Raw genomic sequence first — 19,560 nt, 5'->3', positions numbered from 1 at the left:
GAAGCTAATGGACTCTAATAATTCTTGGTTACCATGTGAGGTCAGCTCTAATAATCCATGCAGGGATATGCGGAAATCATTCGGGTGGTCGAAGTTTGGCTCATAAGGCAATGACGCAAGGATATTGGTGGCCTCATATGCAATTGGATCTAAAAACATTTCCCGACATGTATTCCTTGTCGTAAACACTATCATTTGGGTACTCTTCCAACCAACTCGAGCTACACCCAATTTTCTCACCATGGCCATTTGCAAAATGGGGTTTAGACATCATTGGGCCCCTACCTAGAGCTCCGGGAATGTTCGCTTTCTCCTCATAGCTACTGATTACTTTACCAAGTGGGCGTAGTACAACCTTTGGTGCACATACAAGCTTCGGACGTCGACGGTTCCTATGGAAGGATATAATTTGCCGATTTGGTATCCCCTTTACCGAGCTAATATCGGACAATGGAAAGCAATTTGATGCGTAAGAAATACCGACGTGCTTTGTGCTAGTCTCCATATTCAAAGACAATTTTTCTGCACCCCCTATCACCCCCAAGCAAATGGGCAGGCCGGGTTTACAAATAAATCCATCTTAGCAATCCTCAAACGTCCGACTTAACTAAAGGCAAGTGGACAAGGGAGTTACCAGCCGTTCTATGGGCGTATAGAACAACTCCAAAGCGCTCGACAGGAATGTCACCATTTAACCTGGCGTATGGAGCAGAAGCGGTATTACCCACGGAAATTTTTGCTGAGACGACCCGCACCGCTGCCTTAAATGATGGCCATAATGACGAATTAGTAGCTCATTCAAAGGCCAATCTAGATGAAGTGCGCGAGGAAAGTATTGCTCGTCTCCTCCATTACCAAGCCGCAATGAAGAAGCAATATGACAAGAAGCTTCGCTTGAAAGTTTTTCATCCAGGCGACTGGGTCTTGTGTAGACAATCAAAGATCATCGAGGCAGGGAAGCTAGGCGAAAACTGGGAAGGACCTCTTATCATTGACCGTACTGCCTCTAAGGGCGCATATTTCCTTCGCACAATTTCGAACCCCTCCCGAAACCATGGAATCTTGCTCCATCTTAGGCGTTTTTATCGTTAAATTGGTTTCCCATTAGTACAAATTGGTAGCTTGAGGACAAATCTTAGTGTTTGTCCATGAGACGACTTAGCTATGTTGTTTCAAATTTTGAAATCATCAATAAAATTTCATTCTTCCATATTTGACTTCCATTCAAAGAAGACACGCATACGGTGTATATAAATTCCTCAAAAGCAATGTACAACAAAAGCACTCTAGTTCATCACCACCACCTTAGTTTAGGTGAGGTTGGTATTTAACCTACACAAATTCAAAGTCGTGGAGTTTTCGTTTGCAAAACCTTACTCCACGCATCAAAAAGTCGTGGAGTTTGCGTTTGCAAAACCTTACTCCACGCATCAAAAAGTCGTGGAGTTTGAGTTTGCAAAACCTTACTCCACGCATCAAAAAGTCGTGGAGTTTGCGTTTGCAAAACCTTACTCCACGCATCAAAAAGTCGTGGAGTTTGCGTTTGCAAAACCTTACTCCACGCATCAAAAAGTCGTGGAGTTTGCGTTTGCAAAACCTTACTCCACGCATCAAAAAGTCGTGGAGTTTGAGTTTGCAAAACCTTACTCCACGCATCAAAAAGTCGTGGAGTTTGCGTTTGCAAAACCTTACTCCACGCATCAAAAAGTCGTGGAGTTTGCGTTTGCAAAACCTTACTCCACGCATCAAAAAGTCGTGGAGTTGGCGTTTGCAAAACCTTACTCCACGATCAAAAGTTATTGGAGTTTGTGTTTGCAAAACCTTACTCCACGCATCACAAAGTCGTGGAGTTTGCGTCTGCAACACCTTACTCCACGCATCAAGAAGTCACGGGACTTGCATATGCAATATCTTGACCCACGCACCAGAAAATCGTGGGGTTAGCATTTACAATACCTTACCCCACTCATCACAAATCACATAGCAATCAAGCGGGAATGACTATATAAATGCAAACCGGTTTATCGTGTCTATCAACAAAATGAAATTTCTATTTCCCAAATTTTACATTACCACCTAGGTATTCTTCAGTATAAAAGAGGTTGTGCACGCATCGACACTTAATTCAAAGCATTCTAAGTTAAGTACCTTAACTAAGTTATTCGCGTGGCATCGCAGAAATTGTGACCACACTGTTTCATTCTTTTATAGTAATATGATGTCTATTCTTCACCCGTAAGGAACAATTCCATCCGCAAAAAGAGGGGCGTATGTACCACTGTACTTGTACCCTACCAACGACAATCATTGGGTACCACTATAAGAGCCGGCCACTAATGAGGCGGGCTTGCTAGCCCGCTACTGTGGCAGCCCCGCTTGTCTACTAATGTGGCATTCGGGCATGCCCTCTATTAAAGCAATGACACTGCCCACTAATATGACACCCAAGTTATATATAGCAGGTCCGGAGATATGTCAAGGGATTTTTTCCATATGAAGCTTTAGGAAAGATTTCATACAAAGAGGGAAATATCTCGTCAAATAAGGAAAGGGTATTTTTAGCAATAAGATTCCTATAAATACCCAACAATCATTTCAAACAAAGAACTACGTGCATTTTTGAGACTTGATTCCAGAGAACAATTTGGATACGTAGGCAGCCATTGGTGGTACAGTCTCTCTCACTCCATATCAACCTCTCCAACAAGATCATTAGTGTGTTTGCGTGAGTTCTCACCCAAACAGGTGGTACACATATCGATGGTGTCAAAGCTTCATTGACAAAAACACTCAATAACCTTGGGAAGAAGTCGAAACTTATCAAGGTACCCCCCTCAGTTTATATCTCCTAATCATCTTTTGTCAATAATTTTTTGATTACGATCCCTATGCTTTTTAAATTTGTCCACCATGTTTCAACATGTCTCCAAGACTCATTCTGCCCTGTATGTATTTACTGTAAGCTATGATTGAATCCCTTTATATTTCATTGGCCCAACCAGAATTTTGAGGCAGATGTGGTTAATGATTGCATGATGTCACCACTTGTATTAATAGCCAAATAAGATCAGTGATATGGACAGGGTTTTCTTTGTTGCAATCAGATTTTCTCAGTATTTAGGCAATCAAATGATGAGAGCTTCAACTTACATAAAGTGAATGTTGTGTGTCCCTGGGATGTCATAGACTCATAGCGAAGCAGATGGACTAATAAACTAAAATGGCAAGCGTAACATAAATTTTAGTATTCCTAGGCTAAGTACTGATTGAATTTGTTTTAATTTTTGAATTCCAGCTAAGGGGTTGATTAAAACTTCAGAAAAAAGAAAAACTGAATAACTAATTTTATGTCTATCACCTTTCTCCGGTATGTTCTTGAGTACAATAAATGTTTTTGGTTTGTGGTTTGTACCATTCAAGGAAAAGGACATTAGCTTGAGTGGAGAACATGAAAGGGAGGGATTAACATGTGTAATCTCTGTAAAGGTCCCAAACCCAGAGTTTGAAGGGCAAACAAAGGTGTGTGTTGTTTCGTCGTTTTATTCAATAGATTATTCATGCATATAATCTTCAACCAAAATGTATATGCATTTCTTACATGGTGATGAAACTTCTCACTTGCTCGCTTGAGATCATCATTTCTTATTTGACTTTCCTCTTCTTTTCGATTCTGAAAGACAAGGTTGGGTAATCCAGAAGTGCGAAGAGTGGCCAATCAATCGGTACAAGAGTATCTCACCTAGTACTTAGAACTACATCCAGATGTACTGGATTTGATTCTCTCCAAATCTTTAAATGCTCTTAAGGTAGATTTCTATAAAAGTGTTTTTACTAACTTTTTGAAGCTCGATTAGCCGTACCCTTTGTTTGATGCATTATATGTTGTTTCCTTATTTAGGCAGCTTTGGCAGCCAAGAGAGCAAGGGAATTGGTGAGACAAGAGAGTGTTCTAAAATCATCTTCTCTTTTTGGAAAGCTGGCTGATTGCTCAGCTACAGATCCTGCAGAATCTGGTATGCTCTGCTTCCTCTACTCGCTCATGATTACTGTTCTACGATGAGGATGATAAATGTGTAATAAATGTCAAGGATGGTTTGAACATTAATAGATTGACTAGGATGAGTGGTAATTATGACGATCAATCTGATTGGCTGAAAATTTTATTTCCTTCAGAAGTTGGATACATGAATATTATTTCCTTCATAAATGCCACAGGGGAAATTATTGGTATTAGAGTCAGCTATTTCAGTCTAAGTCTGATGAAACAAATCATTCAACTGATGAATGATCATAAAATCATAACTACCTTTGTGCTTGTTAATCATGGGGTACTTGTTACATTTGATGGTGTCTTCTTATGAAAAATATATTTATAAATTGTCCATACATTCTAACACAGATCTTTATAGTTGAAGGCGATTCAGCTGGTGGTAGTGCAAAACAAGGTCGTGATAGGCACTCCCAGGTGAACTCTCAGTTACTCTTTGAAAGCGTTCCATAATTAATTGTTACCATCATCCTGCATTAGTGTAAAAGTAAACCAGCGGACTTGACTTTGCTGGGCTCATTTGATGAAGCAAAACCTATTTTAGTGAAAAGAGTTGTCTTGAAAAAGAACCGTATGTGCTTGGTAGCGGCAGACCAAGATCTTGCCGAAATCTGTCTGTGTGTAGCAAAACCAACCCCCCACCTACACACGCACACACACAAAAAAAAAATAATAATAAAATAAAAAATGATAAGTTGGAATTATGAACTATTTGTGTATCTGTTCTTCTAACCCACATTTTGAAACAAGGAGAGTAAGTTTAGCGTTTGATCCTTCCTTTCTTCATCTCCTGTTTCTTTTGGAACATCCAATAGACAAACGTGCTTGGGTTAAGGATCTTCCGTAGAACCCTTGCACCTTCGATCTTCTTCTTCTAGTACACTGTTTGTTGTAGAAAATGTGTTTCGATTTTATTTGGGGTTAGAGGTTCAACGTATTCAACTATATCATTCTTGTCTTCTGTAGTTCATTTGTTGAACAAAGGTTTTAATTCAATTGAAGATTGAGGTTCAAGATTCTTATTTAGAGGTCACTAAATCTTTGGTTGTTATGGCGAGATTTGATTTGTTTCCTTTCTAGTTCCAAACAATGTAGTAGTATTGCCGTCTACATAAAAGCATGAGCTGTTAGTGTTTTAATGTTTTATTGGTGTCTTTGATGGTTGCTCGAAAGCTCGTGTTCTGTTTAGTTGAAGCACTAGAAGCAATTGACAAAATGCCAGACTATCAACTTACTGGTGGCTTGAGAAAAACATTCAATTTTACGGAGTTGCAACTATCCAAGAATTCCTATCCTTAAACTACCCCACTAGCGGACCTGTCTAGACCGTCAAACAAATGGAAAAGAACATCACTATAAACTACGATTCGTATGGATGGGGGGCTCAGTGGTCTAGTGTTATCCAGGAGGCTCAGTATAGTTGAACTGAGATGCATGTTTTCCAAATCAGACGAGGACATAAGGTGCATAGCCGCCTTTAATGGTAGCTAGTTACTTTATTGTTTGGACACAATTGAACTTGCTTGGCCAAGTCAATATCTTAATTTTGAACGTCTGATTTTTTAAGTTCCACCATTTAATTTGTGTACGTGAGACTACATTCCAATGTGGAATCAATTTCCTTCCTACATGGATAAAATTGTCGAATGCAGAATTTTGAGAAGATTCCATATTATACTTTTATTGATGCAGGCCATTCTCCCATTACGAGGTAAAATTCTGAACATTGAAAGGAAGGATGAGGCAGTTATGTACAAAAAACAAGAAATTCAAAATCTTATTCTTACCCTTGGACTTGGTGTGAAGGTTACATAAACATTTTATTTGCTCCTATAGTTGTTTCCCAGTTTCATCAACCTGTTTCTATTATATGTACTAAATGGTTTTACCCTTGTTCATTTCAGGGTGAAGATTTTAAGAAGGAAGCCCTTCGCTACCATAAGATCATCATCATGACTGATGCTGATGTGGATGGTGCTCACATCCGAACTCTTCTGTTGACATTCTTTTATAGATATCAGGTAGAGCAAAGTCTTTCATTAGTAATCATCAAGTACCAGTTGAAACAATGATTTAAGTTTTTCCTTGTAATGCAGAAAGCTATATACCTCTGTATAAGGTCTGGTTTTCTTCATCTTTATTTTTTTGATATACTTGAACATCATCTCTAAATTCCTCATGTCTATACTGAGTGTATCAGGTTGGGAGGGGTAAACAGGCACACTATTGTTATGACAAGGCACAGCTTAAAACTCTCCAGAGTACTTTCCCTTCAAATGCGTCATATAACATCCAAAGGTTTAAAGGTTAGAAAACTTTCGAGGTTTAAAGTGAAGAAACATGCTTTGTCATTGAGTTTCATTTATTTCATGTATATGTACAATTGAATTTTGTTTATCTCCTATCTATACCCAATTGAGTTTTTTATCTCTTGTCTATGTGCAATAAAAAAGGCTTAGAGGAGATGATGCCTCTACAATTATGGGAAACAACAATGGATCCTGAGAAAAGGATGCTGAAGCAATTGGTTGTTGAAGATGCTGCAGAAGCAAATATGGTGTTCTCGTCTCTCATGGGGGAACGAGTAAGAAAAACCTTTTAGCTAACCTTTTACTAAACACAAAGTGCAAACAAATCTTTGATTCATATTGCTTCTTAAATAGCCAGCAACAGTCTGAATGCCTTGTACCTAATGACCTGTCTTTTTACAATTTTGAATCAGGTAAATGTTCGGAAGGAACTCATAACGAAAGCTGCAAGCACGTTTAGTCTTGAGCAGCTGGACATTTGATATATTTGTTCAGACCCCATGATGTACACAGTTTCAGCAAACTGTTGCCCAAAACATCCGTGTCAAAATTTACCTCGAAGTGGGTTTGTGGATTGAAGGGGTCATATCATTTATGAAAGTTATCTATTAAGCGGTTTTCAATGGATAACTTGTATTCCTTCTGCTTCAGAGTATGCTGACGTTTTTGGGGGTTGGGAAATAGGTTGGGGGACTTGACTTCATTATGTATCCTGCTTTGGAAGGAATTTGAATGCTATGCATTTTGTTAATGAAAGCCTAATGTAAATTTTCTCATTTCATTTTATGTATCTAATCTCTACTTGCTTCTTATTCGAAAATAAATAAATTAAATGAAAAAATTTTAAATTTTAAACAAACTACATAAACCTATTACTTGCTTGCCTAGGGAAGTGCTGTATCCATTTTTCGCAGATTCAGCCCTTTCATCATATCCTGGAAGAATCAAGAGATTGTTTGATGCACAACTTTGGGTACTCGTCGGAAATTCAATTCAATCAAACAAAAGGTTCTGATATCATGGAATTCCATGCTTGCCGGTTATGCACAGAAAGGTTGTCGTGAAGAAACTTTTGAGCTTTTTAATGAGATGAAGTCTCTAGGTGTGGAGCCCGATGTTATTACATGGAATGGGCTGATCACAGGTTATACCCAGAACGGAGATGGGATAATGGCTCTTGAGTTCTTTTATAGAATGTGTGAAACAAATACAAATCCAAATACAATCACGTTGTCTGGGGCCTTAGCAGCTTGTTCCCTGGTAAAGGATTTGAAATTAGGGAAGGAAATCCATGGGTTTGTTATTAGAAAACAGATCGAGTTGTCCACCGGTGTTGGAAGTGCTCTTATGACAATGTACTCGGGATGTGATCACATGGAATGGGCCTGCTCTGTGTTCAGTGTGCTTTCCGATAAAGATGTAGCTGTTTGGAATTCAATTATTTCTGCTTGTGCTCAGCATGGACAAGGGGTTAGTGCTTTGAACTTTTTGAGAGGAATGCTCGTAAGCAACATTGAACCCAACAAGGTAACAATTGTCTTGGTTCTCCCTGCTTGTGCAAGATTGGCTGCACCGCAGCAGGGTAAAGAGATTCACCAGTTTAATATCAGGAGAGGGTTTGATATGCATATTGCAATATGGAATGGTCTTATTGACATGTATGGAAGGTGTGGGTTGATAAAAAAAGCGCAAAGAGTCTCTTGTAACACGATGATTGCATGTTACGGGATGCATGGTTTTGGAATGGATGCTGTGAATCTTTTTCTCCATTTGAGATCATCTGAACTGAAGCCAAACCGTTTTACTTTCACAAATCTGTTGGCTGCTTGTAGTCACTCGGGATTGATTGATGAGGGATAGAAGTATTTTGAGATGATGAAATCAGAATATGCAAGGGGTCCTGCAATAGAACAGTATGCTTGTGGATCTACTGGCATGGACTGGTCAATTTGATGAAAGCCTGGAATTCATTAAGGAAATGCCATTTGAACCGAATGATGCTGTATGGGGGTCTTGGAATTTTTAACTTATTGAGAATCACTGATATATTGGAATTTTTAACTTATTGCTGAGCTCAAGCCTCAAGATGTGTTCTTGGAATTTTTAACTTATTGATATTTCAAACTGAAATATTGAGGTCTATGATAGTTTGAAAATATCGGATCCCATTCTACATTATACCAGTCGATAAATCAAGCATATTGGATGTTTTTGGATCATGCACCAGTCTTACGCAACTGATTGACCCGTGACCAACTACATTACCAAACAAAAAATATTTTTTGCCTCGTTTTAGTTTGAAGGTTTTCATGACTTCTCTTCCTTTCACATGTACAACTACGTAAATATACCACTGCTAATATATGACACATAGCAAAAAAGTGTGTTACATCTCTGACTAAGTTCTTTTATTCAACAACTTCTTATTCTCTCGGCATTGCTCTGAACTCCATCTGGTGACTGTTTGTTCCTCTACAGTATAGTGTTTTAAACATGAAGAGGAGACTGTGTCACAACCATTTTTCTCTATATGAAGAACTAACAATGTCTTGGCAACACCACATTCAAGGCGAACTGTGGCATGAAGGTCGGGCCATGCAAGCAAGCGAGCATTTCTACTACTATTACATTCTGATACAAGGACAGCATACTCAGAATGAACAAGAGAAGGATGATGACTATAGGCCACAAAGTTCACACCATCTTGAATTCTGACCTCACAAACCAATTTTTTGATCATGAGATGAGAATATGCCTTGTAAGAAATTGGAAATAGGGCTCTCTTTGACTTCATAAACTGCCATACTTTCTCAATATTTTGGAAGCAGTGATTCTTCCCAACAATATCAAGACATTTTAAAAAATGGCACAGGGTAAAAAGCTTCCTCCAAACTCAACTCATACCATTGACTATCTTCATTTATGCGTGATAATGGGATGACCAAAACAAACTCTATTAAGTAGATCGGCTTGTTCAATCCCCACTTGAAGAAGTACAGCAAGGCCAGCAAGCAATCCACATGCCTTTGACTGGGATAGAGAAGATTGAAGTTGTGCAACAATTTTTGACATAGGATTTGCAAGAGCAATAGCTTTTGAACCCTTCCCCTTCCATCTTGTGTTTAAATCCACCATCATTGGAGATGGGGAAGTAAGAGTTAGATTCTGACGAACTGAGAACTTGTTGAAATGATAATGAGGAGACCTTTGGACATGATGGATAGCATCACAGAAGGTCCTGTCCCAAAAATAGATTAGAACAAACATAAGGAAGATGCACCATAGTTATTTGATTTAAAAATCGATGCAATGCTTCTTAAATTAGACTTCCAGAAACTGTTTTACTTGGTAATTGACATAAAGTTTCCTATTGACTGACAGAAAACTGGCATAAATTATTTTCTAAATTACAGTACTTACTCAATTCCAGTATCTGAAGTTGTATGTTCCTCGTGACATTGCTCAGTTCCATCTAGCAATTATTTGTTCCTCGACAGTGTAATGCTTCGAAACATGAAGATGAGACCCTATCGTGAACATTATTGATGTGAAGAAGCAACAATGTTTTGGCAACACCATCTTCAAATTAAGTAATATGGCATGAAAAGAAGGCCAAGCCATCAAAGCGTGTTATATCCTCATTGCCTTTCAGTACAATCACAGCATATTCAGAGTGAACCAGAGAAGGATGATGATGGTATGCCACAAAATCCACTCCATATTTAATTTCAGATTTCACAACCCAGTTTTTTAAACTCTAAGATGAGAATAGGCCTTGTAGAAAATCGGAAACAGTTTTCTCCTTGATGTCATAAACTCCCATAGTTCATCATTCTCGAGACATTTATCTCTCCATACAACCTCAAGACACTTTAAAGAATGGCAAAGGTAAAAAGCTTCCTCCAAACTCAGCTCATAGTGTTTCTTATCCTTACAGGCTGTGACAATGTGACAACCAAAGCAGGCTTGATCAAGTAAATTAGCTTGTTCAAGCTCAACTTCGAGATGTACAGCACAATATCGATCACAGTGCACAACACGATCCAGGAGCAATCCAGATGCTTTTGATTCAGTTAGAGAATTTTGAAGCCTTGAAACTATTTTTGACATGGGATTTGTGAGCAAAAGCCTCGGAACCTTTTCCCTTCCATCTTGTCCCAAATACAACCATCGTGAAAGATAAAAATCTAGGGAAAATGTGTAAGAATTAATGTAATTTAACAAATGACATTTAATAATAGACAAAAAGAAAAACATCAAACCTGATAATTTAAAAAGTGACAAATAAAAGAGGTTGAAAGATGAAGAGCAGACAACAGTAAAATTTGTAAAGATTATCTAAGATCGATATGAACATACTAGATGTTAGAATGAAAGATGTTGTCTCAAAGAATGCATACTTGAAACCTACAAAAAGAGACCAATTTAGACAATTGAAAGGGCATACGGTAAAAAATTTAAAACCGAACTGGTTCCAAGAACAAAATAAAATAATGGCTGTTAAGAAAAAAATTTCTTGTGCTAACTTGTAAACGTAATTCAGTTGCACTGAATGTTATGAAGTCACACATCCGACAACTGGGTTCCTTGGGGATCGCGGCACAGTTGTGCGGTTGTACCCTAGTTGGTACTTGGTACAAGCCTACAAGGCAATCTTTTGCAGAACAAATAAGAGATTTCATTTGCAAATTGACTAAATTCTGTTTTGAAAGCGGGGTAAAAAAATCTGTGGATGAAGAATATCAGTTCCATTAGAACTTGGGGCACAGATTGACTGGTTCCAGGCTTCCAGCTATGGATAACGAGCTAACTCATTTCCTTCACTATGTTGTGTTGTGCTCAAAGAGATGGTATAATGCAGTTAAAGTGGATAATTCAGTTTTGGGTGTGATACCTTTGCAGCGTGACCAACAACAGCAGGAGTATTTGGCACCACCCTTATCAGACAACCATGACCTGCCCAATTCTGCGAAAATAGATATCCCACTGGAGTTATCTAGAGACACAAAAAAAAAGGTAACAAAATGAAAATTCAGCTTAATGCATATGCAGTAAGTGAGATTGTAGCAGAACAACATAACAGAAAAATAGGTAGAAAATGAAACTCACAAACTATTAGAGGACAAAAACAAAACTGCACATAATCTATGATACCAAAAGATCAAAACTACTGTGGCCCCGGCCTTGATGTAAAATGCCAAATGACATATTCATAATGCGCCATCAGCACACTTAAAGATCACATGGTGCACAAATAGAGTCTATAACAACAGTCAACAAACTATGAGAAGTTGATATGGGGTCCACTTGGACTAAATTCATATGCAAACCTGTCAATAAAGCAGTGGTATTCCAGCAGCAACAGACACTAAGGGGTTGTTTGTTTTTTGGGTTTTCAGCATTCAGAGGCGCTGAAACATAAGTTTTCAGCATTCAGTGATGCTGAGAGTTGTTTGTTTTTCTAATTGTCTTCAGCGTTCAGCGGTAGAACTCGTCTTCAGCGTTCCGCGGTAAAACCCACGCTGAATGCTGAAATTCTTTTCTTGTCGCAATATATGTCAAACATGCCCTTCATCTTCTCTTCCCTAACTTTTCAAAAAGAGCGAGAGAGTAGCCATTAGAGAAAAAAAAGAGACAAAGCCGAGAGAAAATAGAGAGTAGGAGATTTCTTTGAAACTAATCGGAGGCTTGGGTGAGTTGAAGACGAAGGAATTTTAAAAGATTTGATAGTGGTACCCATAGTACAAAATATCGGGGATATGGCAAAATATCGATTTCTGATTTATGGATATGTATGGTGGATGGATATATCCCCACAATGTGGGGATATATTACATTAGGGCATCTGCAAATATCGTGGATATATCGAGATATATCGATAAATATCGACAAATATCCACAGACTATATGTGGATATTTCTGACTGCAAATATCGTTGATATATTAGGATATATCGCGATATATCGACAAATATCGATAAATATCCACAAATCAACTATATTTTCTTTGAATGTGGTCATTGTAAAGGTTGAATTTGATTAGTCCTTACAAGTGTGAATAATGGGGAAGATTGTGATGGGTCGAAGTTTTGGTGAGCTCGCTTTGGGACAAGGTGCCCTACATTATCAAGTTTTTGTGATGAACTTGAATCAAGTCAGACGTAGTTCCTCTCCTCTATTTTATAGGTAAGTACCCAATGCTTCCCCCCTTTCCTCTGTCAGCTATATACACCACACCTTCACACTACTCACATCTAGAATTCGAAGTCCCAACCTCAGCCCATCTAGAAGAAAACTTAGGTTAAAAACGGTAAAAATCCTAAATTTCAACAAACTAGATTTCTGACGGGCTTTCTTTGGGATAGCACAACTCTTTCCACAGATATCCAAAAACAACGAGGCTTTTTGCGTTGTAAAGATAACACACAGACCTTACTTCTTTATGTTTTACAAAAATTCTCAATCTCATTCTAAATATACTAAAACTAGACTCGAACACAGTGCGCAGAAACTGATTTCTGACGCACTGTTTTCTGCCAACCAAACTTTGTGATACCATATCTATCTCCACAGGACTCGCAATGTGTCAAGGCCAATTGGGTTGGAAAGCTAACACACAGGTCTTACTTTTTCATGTTTTAGCATGGGTTTGAATCTCAACAAACTATGTGAAAACGTGGCTCCAAAACTGATGCAGATCCTGATTTTAAGAAGACAGGTTTCTGACGATGTATCTTATCGACTGCCTAACTTTTCACACTCGCAATCAAATAAAGAAAGAATTCTTGTAATAAAAAGCAGACCTAGCAAGGTCTAAAATAAAACTTGCCCAACACAAGAAATAAGCTCTAAGCCAGGGAAGTTCAAGCATGAACACAACCAATAGCCCTTGACCAAAAACATACAAAGCCACTATATAAACCACTAGACTACCAAGAAGTTATAGGCTGGCATTCATGGCAGGGTACAGCATCCTTTTTGGACACCAAATGTAAACACTCATTCTTTTATGTTAGTACATTATTAGTAATTCTACGTTTGCGAAGCGTATTAGATTTAGGTAACTCACACATAAGCTTAGGAACACCATCTATTTTTTGTGTGAACAAACTACAAAATAGATCATCTGCGAGAAGTCTGCTCCCATCATTTCCTGCCAAATACAGAGACCTCACAATTACAAGTAGACCTCACAATTACAAGTAATTGTATATTGATCACCACCAGAAACTACAAGGCTCTAGACTTGTAAATCCAAAAAGAGTTCTAAGAGTTGTGGTCACAACAAAACATTATCGAACATAACAAATAGCTACCAATTCAAATCGTTAAGAGCAATTAGATGCTTCACACTGATAGCATCTACTGCAAATATTGAACCGAAGTTGTATATAGCCCAAATGGTGTTTAGTGGGTCAGTGGGTGTGGAGGCAAGTGGATGATGTTTGATTGTGTTATGTGTGTTTCCGTTGTAATGCAAGAACCTACATACACCACATTAATGCAGAGCGTCCATACCGCTTTAGAGAGTTCACTGCCATTCTCTATGCTAACCTGACATATATCAACTATGTGGCAGAGAAGCCAGAGAGGACATCTTTGTTCAGATTACTCCTTAGTCCTTAGTCCTTAGTCCTTACTTCCTTAGTGATAAAAACTACTATAAATTATTACTGTTGCACTATAACTTGTAGATGTGTTGGTACTATTCATTGTGACAACTGACAAATACATATATCCCTTAATAATAATAAGTGTCAACGCAATAGTACAGAAACATAAGGGAAAAAAAAATTAAAATCAAATGCACGATTCGAAAAAAGAATGGACAAATAGGGCGAGAAAAACAGAATTTGCAGAAAAAATACCTGAAATCTTTGGAGCACTGGGCAAATATATTCACTGGCACACGCGCGAGAGTACACAATAACATCAGCTCCTCTTAAAGCTTCGAACATCAGCTCCTCTTAAAGTTTTGAATCATTTGTTGACTCGATCCTGCTTATTCCAAAACTTCCCACATTTCAATTGTCTTCTCATCTAGTTCTCATCTAGTTTTAAACTTTTCTCATCTAGTTTTAAACTTTTGTTATATCGTCGAAATATCGCGATATATCCACAAATATCGTCGATACTTACACTAGTATTTATCCAATTGAATATCGCGATATTTCTGTATCCATCTCTGATTTCTCGATATATATCGCGATATTTTGTACTATGATATGAGGAACATAGAGGATATTCAAGGATGTAAAGGAGTTGAAAAGAAATCATAATTTGTATACAGTTCTGTCAATTCATTTACACCCTACCTTCTGCCGACTCTCCTCTCTCTTAAAAGGTGTATATCGTTGTGTATTTTCACTGGTTCAAACTTGCATTTCTATTTTATGTACATGGATTGATTTTTCAAAAAAAAAAAAAAAAAAAGCTCTACGAAAGAAATCAGAACATCTATAATCTATAGATATATTATAGAGCATATGAAACTATCATCGAGTCTACGACAACATTTTCAATGTTTTGAACCAGCTTCCAGCTTCTCCAGTCATTTGTAGTCATCGTCACTTCAAATGAACCCTGATGAAACTTGCAATCCAAAGTCTCCAACACTTCAAATGACTGGAGAAACTGCAAAATTAGAAGTACAATCCTCAAAACGCAGGCCCAAAATGAGGCAATAATTATCAAAACAGAGTCTTTAAAAAAAAAAATCAATCCTAATATTCTCACTGTCATAAATGGTGACAGTGAGAAATTATTAGAATGGCGAATCACAAAATTGGAAACAAACATTAAATACTTCAAACTGAATTGCAGAGAATTGAATAACCATACCTGAGAGTAATTTGACAGACAATTGAAGTTAATATGAAAGAAAAGAAAATACTGAATTATGGCAATGTTAAACCAACGAAAAATAAATAAATAGAAGATCGACACACAACCCCGATAAGAAAACCAAAGAAAATAGTACCATACCAAAGTTGCAGAAGTAATGATTTTGGATTCCAAAAGAAATACAAAATTATCAAAGTTTGAAGGATGAATAATCAAAAAAGAAACAATGAATTATTTGCGTGTGAGAGAGTGAGATGATGAAGAGAATTAGAGATTTGTGAAAGAAAAAGCGGTAGAACAAAAAATAAGTGGCTGTCTAACTTTCCGGTACCCTTTTCATTTAAAATTTTGGCATAAAACCAGGAATACGGGAACTAATTGGAAAATCTGGTATCCGTTTTATATATAAGATAAGATAAGATAAAGCTGGTAAGGATTTTAGGGGCATTGCATTGTGGTACTTTCAGTATTGTTATTAAACTTGAAGTTTATTTTGAATATTTTTGTGGTTGAATTTCTTATTCCCAAATTTTATTGATTCAGCTGGATAGCTGAATTTTTCCTTTATATGTTTTCAACATTTCATGGTTGATATTGGAAGGCAATGTATGACCTGGGTGTCCTTGGTCACTATCCAGATTGACTTTTAGCATAAGAGGCATGTCATATGTATCGTCTTTGACATAAAATTCTGAAGTTTCAGGCAATTTTGTTGTAAACATTGTTATCATTCAACTTAAATGCACTATAGGCCACCTCAGGGTATGTGTGTTCTTTGTTAAAGCTGTTGGTTGAATTTGATTTCATTTTCGAGTATTTGGGCATTTGAGGTGGATTATACTATCTCTTCGACATCTGAGAACTCATTTAATTGTTTCAGCTCCATCTGTCATGGTCTTTAAGAATTCCATAATTTATATTTCAGTTCTTAATTAATGAATTTGTGTTTTAGAATTTTAGAAGATTGTAAAGTGTGAGGATTTTCATGTCGTTTTTTGCTCCACTTTGCAGTTTTCAACTCAGGCTCCAATTAGGCTCATTCCAGGGACTGTGATTTTGTAAACAAAACTCCTCTTTAAAGATCTCTTTACCTACAGATTGAGTTTTTGTTTTTTCTATGATGTCTTTATCTGGTTCCATGCTTATGTACTTTTGTATTATTGCTTACTCAGGGGCGAATGTGTATTTCATCTTGTGCTTTAGTAGATTGGTTTGATATACTTGCTTCTCTTTGATTATAGTCGGGTCTCACATGATTTGTTGGAAGTCTTCAGTCGTTGGTTAGTTAACAGGAAAGCTTTGATATACTCGCAATATTTTATTAAACTAAAAAATTGTGAGTGTTTTATACAACATGTATTTAAAAAATGAGATACTACCGAAACTTTATCTCACAATTACTGCAAAATCATTTACATTAATTAACAAATCTAAATCAACATAAGTAGCAAATTCATAGTAGTGAGATGACGAATATTATCTAAGTAGTTTTTATTGAAGTTTATACTCCCTTGGGTGTTAGGCGTGGATTTGACATACCTAAGTAGTAAGATCATGAATATCGTTACAAGTTAATTTTATAGGTCAACTATTTAATTAAACTTATGTTTGAGAAAACTATGTAATTTAGGCCCATTGCCTATGCATGTTTATCAACATCTCATGCCCCAAACAATTTCAATAATGTTGGACGAAAATGGACAACCGTAGAACCATGACTATTTTCTCTATACAAAGATGTAAGAGCTTGTGACTAATTATTGCTTCCGAGTCATGCTTATCCTCATTCCTCATACGATGGTCTAGGACTAAAGACCTTTGACCTAAAACCTCATTATTGTTTCCCCAGCCAAAACATCTACAAATCTTTCACGTAGCCACCTGATTGGTTATCATTTTCTACTCTTTATGTTTTTGGTTGTCTCACTCTTATGTTTGGCATTAGACATAATGGTTATCTAGAAAGAGGCTAAATGCCAGTTGCCAGTTGTTCAATACATATATTTGAACTACAGAGGACCAAGGTTAGTTTTTAGTTTTCCAATTGTTCTTAACCTTGTTTAGATAATTTAGCTGGGCGTGTTCTTATATGGCAGTAGAAAGCTTACTTAGATTTTACTAGTACGCTAGTGGCTAGCTTACTAGCACTTCATTGAATGGAGCAACAATTTCAGTCATTCAAACTATTTTATACTGAAGATCTATTGAGTCAAGTTGTACTCAGATACAATATTTTGATAATGTAGCTAATTGTAATTTTCTAGTTATCAAGAATGAAGAAAACATGACTCCATAAAAAACGGTACTATAGATAGTTATAGATCATCTTGTGGAGCTTCTTTTTATTTTTCTAAATGTGCGATTTTATGTTACACCATAGACACACCATATTTTGAGAATAATCCATGTCGGATACGTATTCACGTGTCCGTGTCGGACACATATTGCATATGATATACCTCAATTTTGATATTACGCCAATATTTTCGCCGTGACAAAGACTTTGTATCCGTGTCGGATACGGACATACCTATCTGTGTCAATATAACTTAGATTCAAACAGTATACATAGGTCTCTCTCTCTTGATAGGTTAAGACACTATGGTTCCAACATGTGTTGTAGAGCATTCAACATTTTATCAAAGTTTTCGCCTCATGCCATGCTTACCTCAATATGGCTACATGGTGTTTTTTGTCCAGAAACCAATTCATGATACTATTGCCTTCAGAAACGAAGTAGAAGGCATCACAATTGATTTAGCTCTCCAATGGTAAGATATTTATATCCATCGTTCTAAGGTCCGATATAGACTTTAAGTCCTCATCACTCCATTGGAATGACATGTACATTCCAATAGAGTATAGACTATACGAACTGATACTTCAATAGGGTAATTGCTGACTTGCTGTATTGTGTATGTCAGCACTCTGCAGTGAGATGCTTATGCCAAATTACATTGCATTGAAGTCTTATAAGTCATCCTCAAACTTGATGGAAGTATCTCATAGAATGTAGCGCACACTCTTTCAAAATTACCTTACTATCACATACCAAAACTATTTTAGTGGTAGATAGAAAGGACAATGTTGTACTTGACCAAAGCTTCTCCATTGTCTATGGAATGGTGAAGATTTTAAGAAGGAAGCCCTTCGCTACCATAAGATCATCATCATGATTGATGCTGATGTGAATGGTGCTCACATCCGAACTCTTCTGTTGACATTCTTTTATAGATATCAAGTAGAGCAAAGTCTTTCATTAATAATCATCAAGTACCAGTTGAAACAATGATTTAAGTTTTTCCTTGTACTGCAGAAAGCTCTATTTGATGAAGGCTGCATTTATGTGTCTGGTTTTCTTCATCTTTATTTTTTTGATATACTTGAATATCATCTCTAAATTCCTCATGTCTATACTGAGTGTATCAGGTTGAGAGGGGTAAACGGGCACACTATTGTTATGACAAGGCACAGCTTAAAACTCTCCAGAGTACTTTCCCTTCAAATGCGTCATATAACATCCAAAGGTTTAAAGGTTAGAAAACTTTCGAGGTTTAAAGTGAAGAAACATGCTTTGTCATTGAGTTTCATTTATTTCATGTATCTGTACAATTGAATTTTGTTTATCTCCTATCTATACCCAATTGAGTTTTTTATCTATACCCAATTGAGTTTTTTATCTCTTGTCTATGTGCAATAAAAAAGACTTAGGGGAGATGATGCCTCTACAATTATGGGAAACAACAATGGATCCTGAGAAAAGGATGCTGAAGCAATTGGTTGTTGAAGATGCTGCAGAAGAAAATATGGTTTTCTCGTCTCTCATGGGGGAACGAGTAAGAAAAACCTTTTAGCTAACCTTTTACTAAACACAAAGCGCAAACAAATCTTTGATTCATATTGCTTCTTAAATAGCCAGCAACAGTCTGAATGCCTTGTACCTAATGACCTGTCTTTTTACAATTTTGAATCAGGTGGATGTTCAGAAGGAACTCATAACGAAAGCTGCAAGCACGTTTAGTCTTGAGCAGCTGGACATTTGATATATTTGTTCAGACCCCATGATGTACACAGCTTCAGCAAACTGTTGCCCAAAACATCCGTGTCAAAATTTACCTCAAAGTGGGTTTGTGGATTGAAGGGGTCATATCATTTATGAAAGTTATCTATTAAGCGGTTTTCAATGGATAACTTGTATTCCTTCTGCTTCAGAGTATCCTGACGTTTTTGGGGGTTGGGAAATAGGTTGGGGGACTTGACTTCATTATGTATCCTGCTTTGGAAGGAATTTGAATGCTATGTATTTTGTTAATGAAAGCCTTATGTAAATTTTCTCATTTCATTTTATATATCTGATCTC

The 19,560-nt window shown here is 37.1% G+C and overlaps 2 protein-coding genes across 7 annotated transcripts; one reads left to right on the top strand and one right to left on the bottom strand.

The window, feature by feature from the left end:
- Positions 1–681: 681 nt before the first annotated feature.
- On the top strand, positions 682–19,547 carry LOC147484061 (DNA gyrase subunit B, chloroplastic/mitochondrial-like). Its single transcript, XM_086576214.1, has 11 exons — positions 682–997; positions 2,746–2,825; positions 3,421–3,519; positions 3,899–4,013; positions 4,398–4,465; positions 5,741–5,854; positions 5,953–6,069; positions 18,517–18,546; positions 18,630–18,735; positions 18,906–19,036; positions 19,175–19,547. Exons 1-11 carry the CDS (start codon positions 682–684, stop codon positions 19,241–19,243), a joined length of 1,245 nt encoding a protein of 414 aa, XP_086432340.1. The 3' UTR covers positions 19,244–19,547.
- LOC147484062 (tRNA-splicing endonuclease subunit Sen2-2-like) lies at positions 8,619–16,790 on the bottom strand. Of its 6 annotated transcripts, XM_086575968.1 has the most exons (9): positions 15,198–16,770; positions 14,889–14,990; positions 14,225–14,354; positions 13,426–13,509; positions 11,688–11,946; positions 11,252–11,353; positions 10,717–10,764; positions 9,778–10,544; positions 8,619–9,595 (listed from the first exon to the last, which is right to left on the bottom strand). In XM_086575968.1, exons 5-8 carry the CDS (start codon positions 11,788–11,790, stop codon positions 10,108–10,110), a joined length of 690 nt encoding a protein of 229 aa, XP_086432094.1. In that variant the 5' UTR covers positions 11,791–11,946; positions 13,426–13,509; positions 14,225–14,354; positions 14,889–14,990; positions 15,198–16,770; the 3' UTR covers positions 8,619–9,595; positions 9,778–10,107. The 6 variants fall into 6 exon arrangements, 1 of the variants encoding a protein (XP_086432094.1); XR_015203772.1 differs by lacking the exons at positions 11,688–11,946; positions 13,426–13,509 and having other exon boundaries at positions 11,252–11,323; positions 15,198–16,777; XR_015203770.1 differs by lacking the exons at positions 11,688–11,946; positions 13,426–13,509 and having other exon boundaries at positions 9,778–10,764; positions 11,252–11,323; positions 15,198–16,776.
- Positions 19,548–19,560: the final 13 nt, after the last annotated feature.

Source organism: Coptis chinensis, chromosome 8, assembly GCF_015680905.1.
Source record: "Coptis chinensis isolate HL-2020 chromosome 8, ASM1568090v1, whole genome shotgun sequence".
Classification (NCBI taxonomy): Eukaryota; Viridiplantae; Streptophyta; class Magnoliopsida; order Ranunculales; family Ranunculaceae; genus Coptis; species Coptis chinensis.
This window is presented reverse-complemented; position numbering and strand designations above follow the sequence as displayed.

Excerpts from the sequence above, each read along its gene's own strand:
- LOC147484061 (XM_086576214.1), top strand. The coding sequence starts at position 682 with ATGTCACCATTTAACCTGGCGTATGGAGCAGAAGCGGTATTACCCACG. Across the intron at positions 4,466-5,740 it reads GTCGTGATAGGCACTCCCAG|GCCATTCTCCCATTACGAGG; the intron begins GTGAACTCTCAG and ends TTATTGATGCAG. Across the intron at positions 18,736-18,905 it reads TAACATCCAAAGGTTTAAAG|ACTTAGGGGAGATGATGCCT; the intron begins GTTAGAAAACTT and ends GCAATAAAAAAG.
- LOC147484062 (XM_086575968.1), bottom strand. The coding sequence starts at position 11,790 with ATGCTGAAAACTTATGTTTCAGCGCCTCTGAATGCTGAAAACCCAAAA. Across the intron at positions 10,765-11,251 it reads TTGTTGGTCACGCTGCAAAG|GTTTCAAGTATGCATTCTTT; the intron begins GTATCACACCCA and ends CTCTTTTTGTAG. Across the intron at positions 10,545-10,716 it reads ATCTTTCATTCTAACATCTA|ATTTTTATCTTTCACGATGG; the intron begins GTATGTTCATAT and ends CATTTTCCCTAG.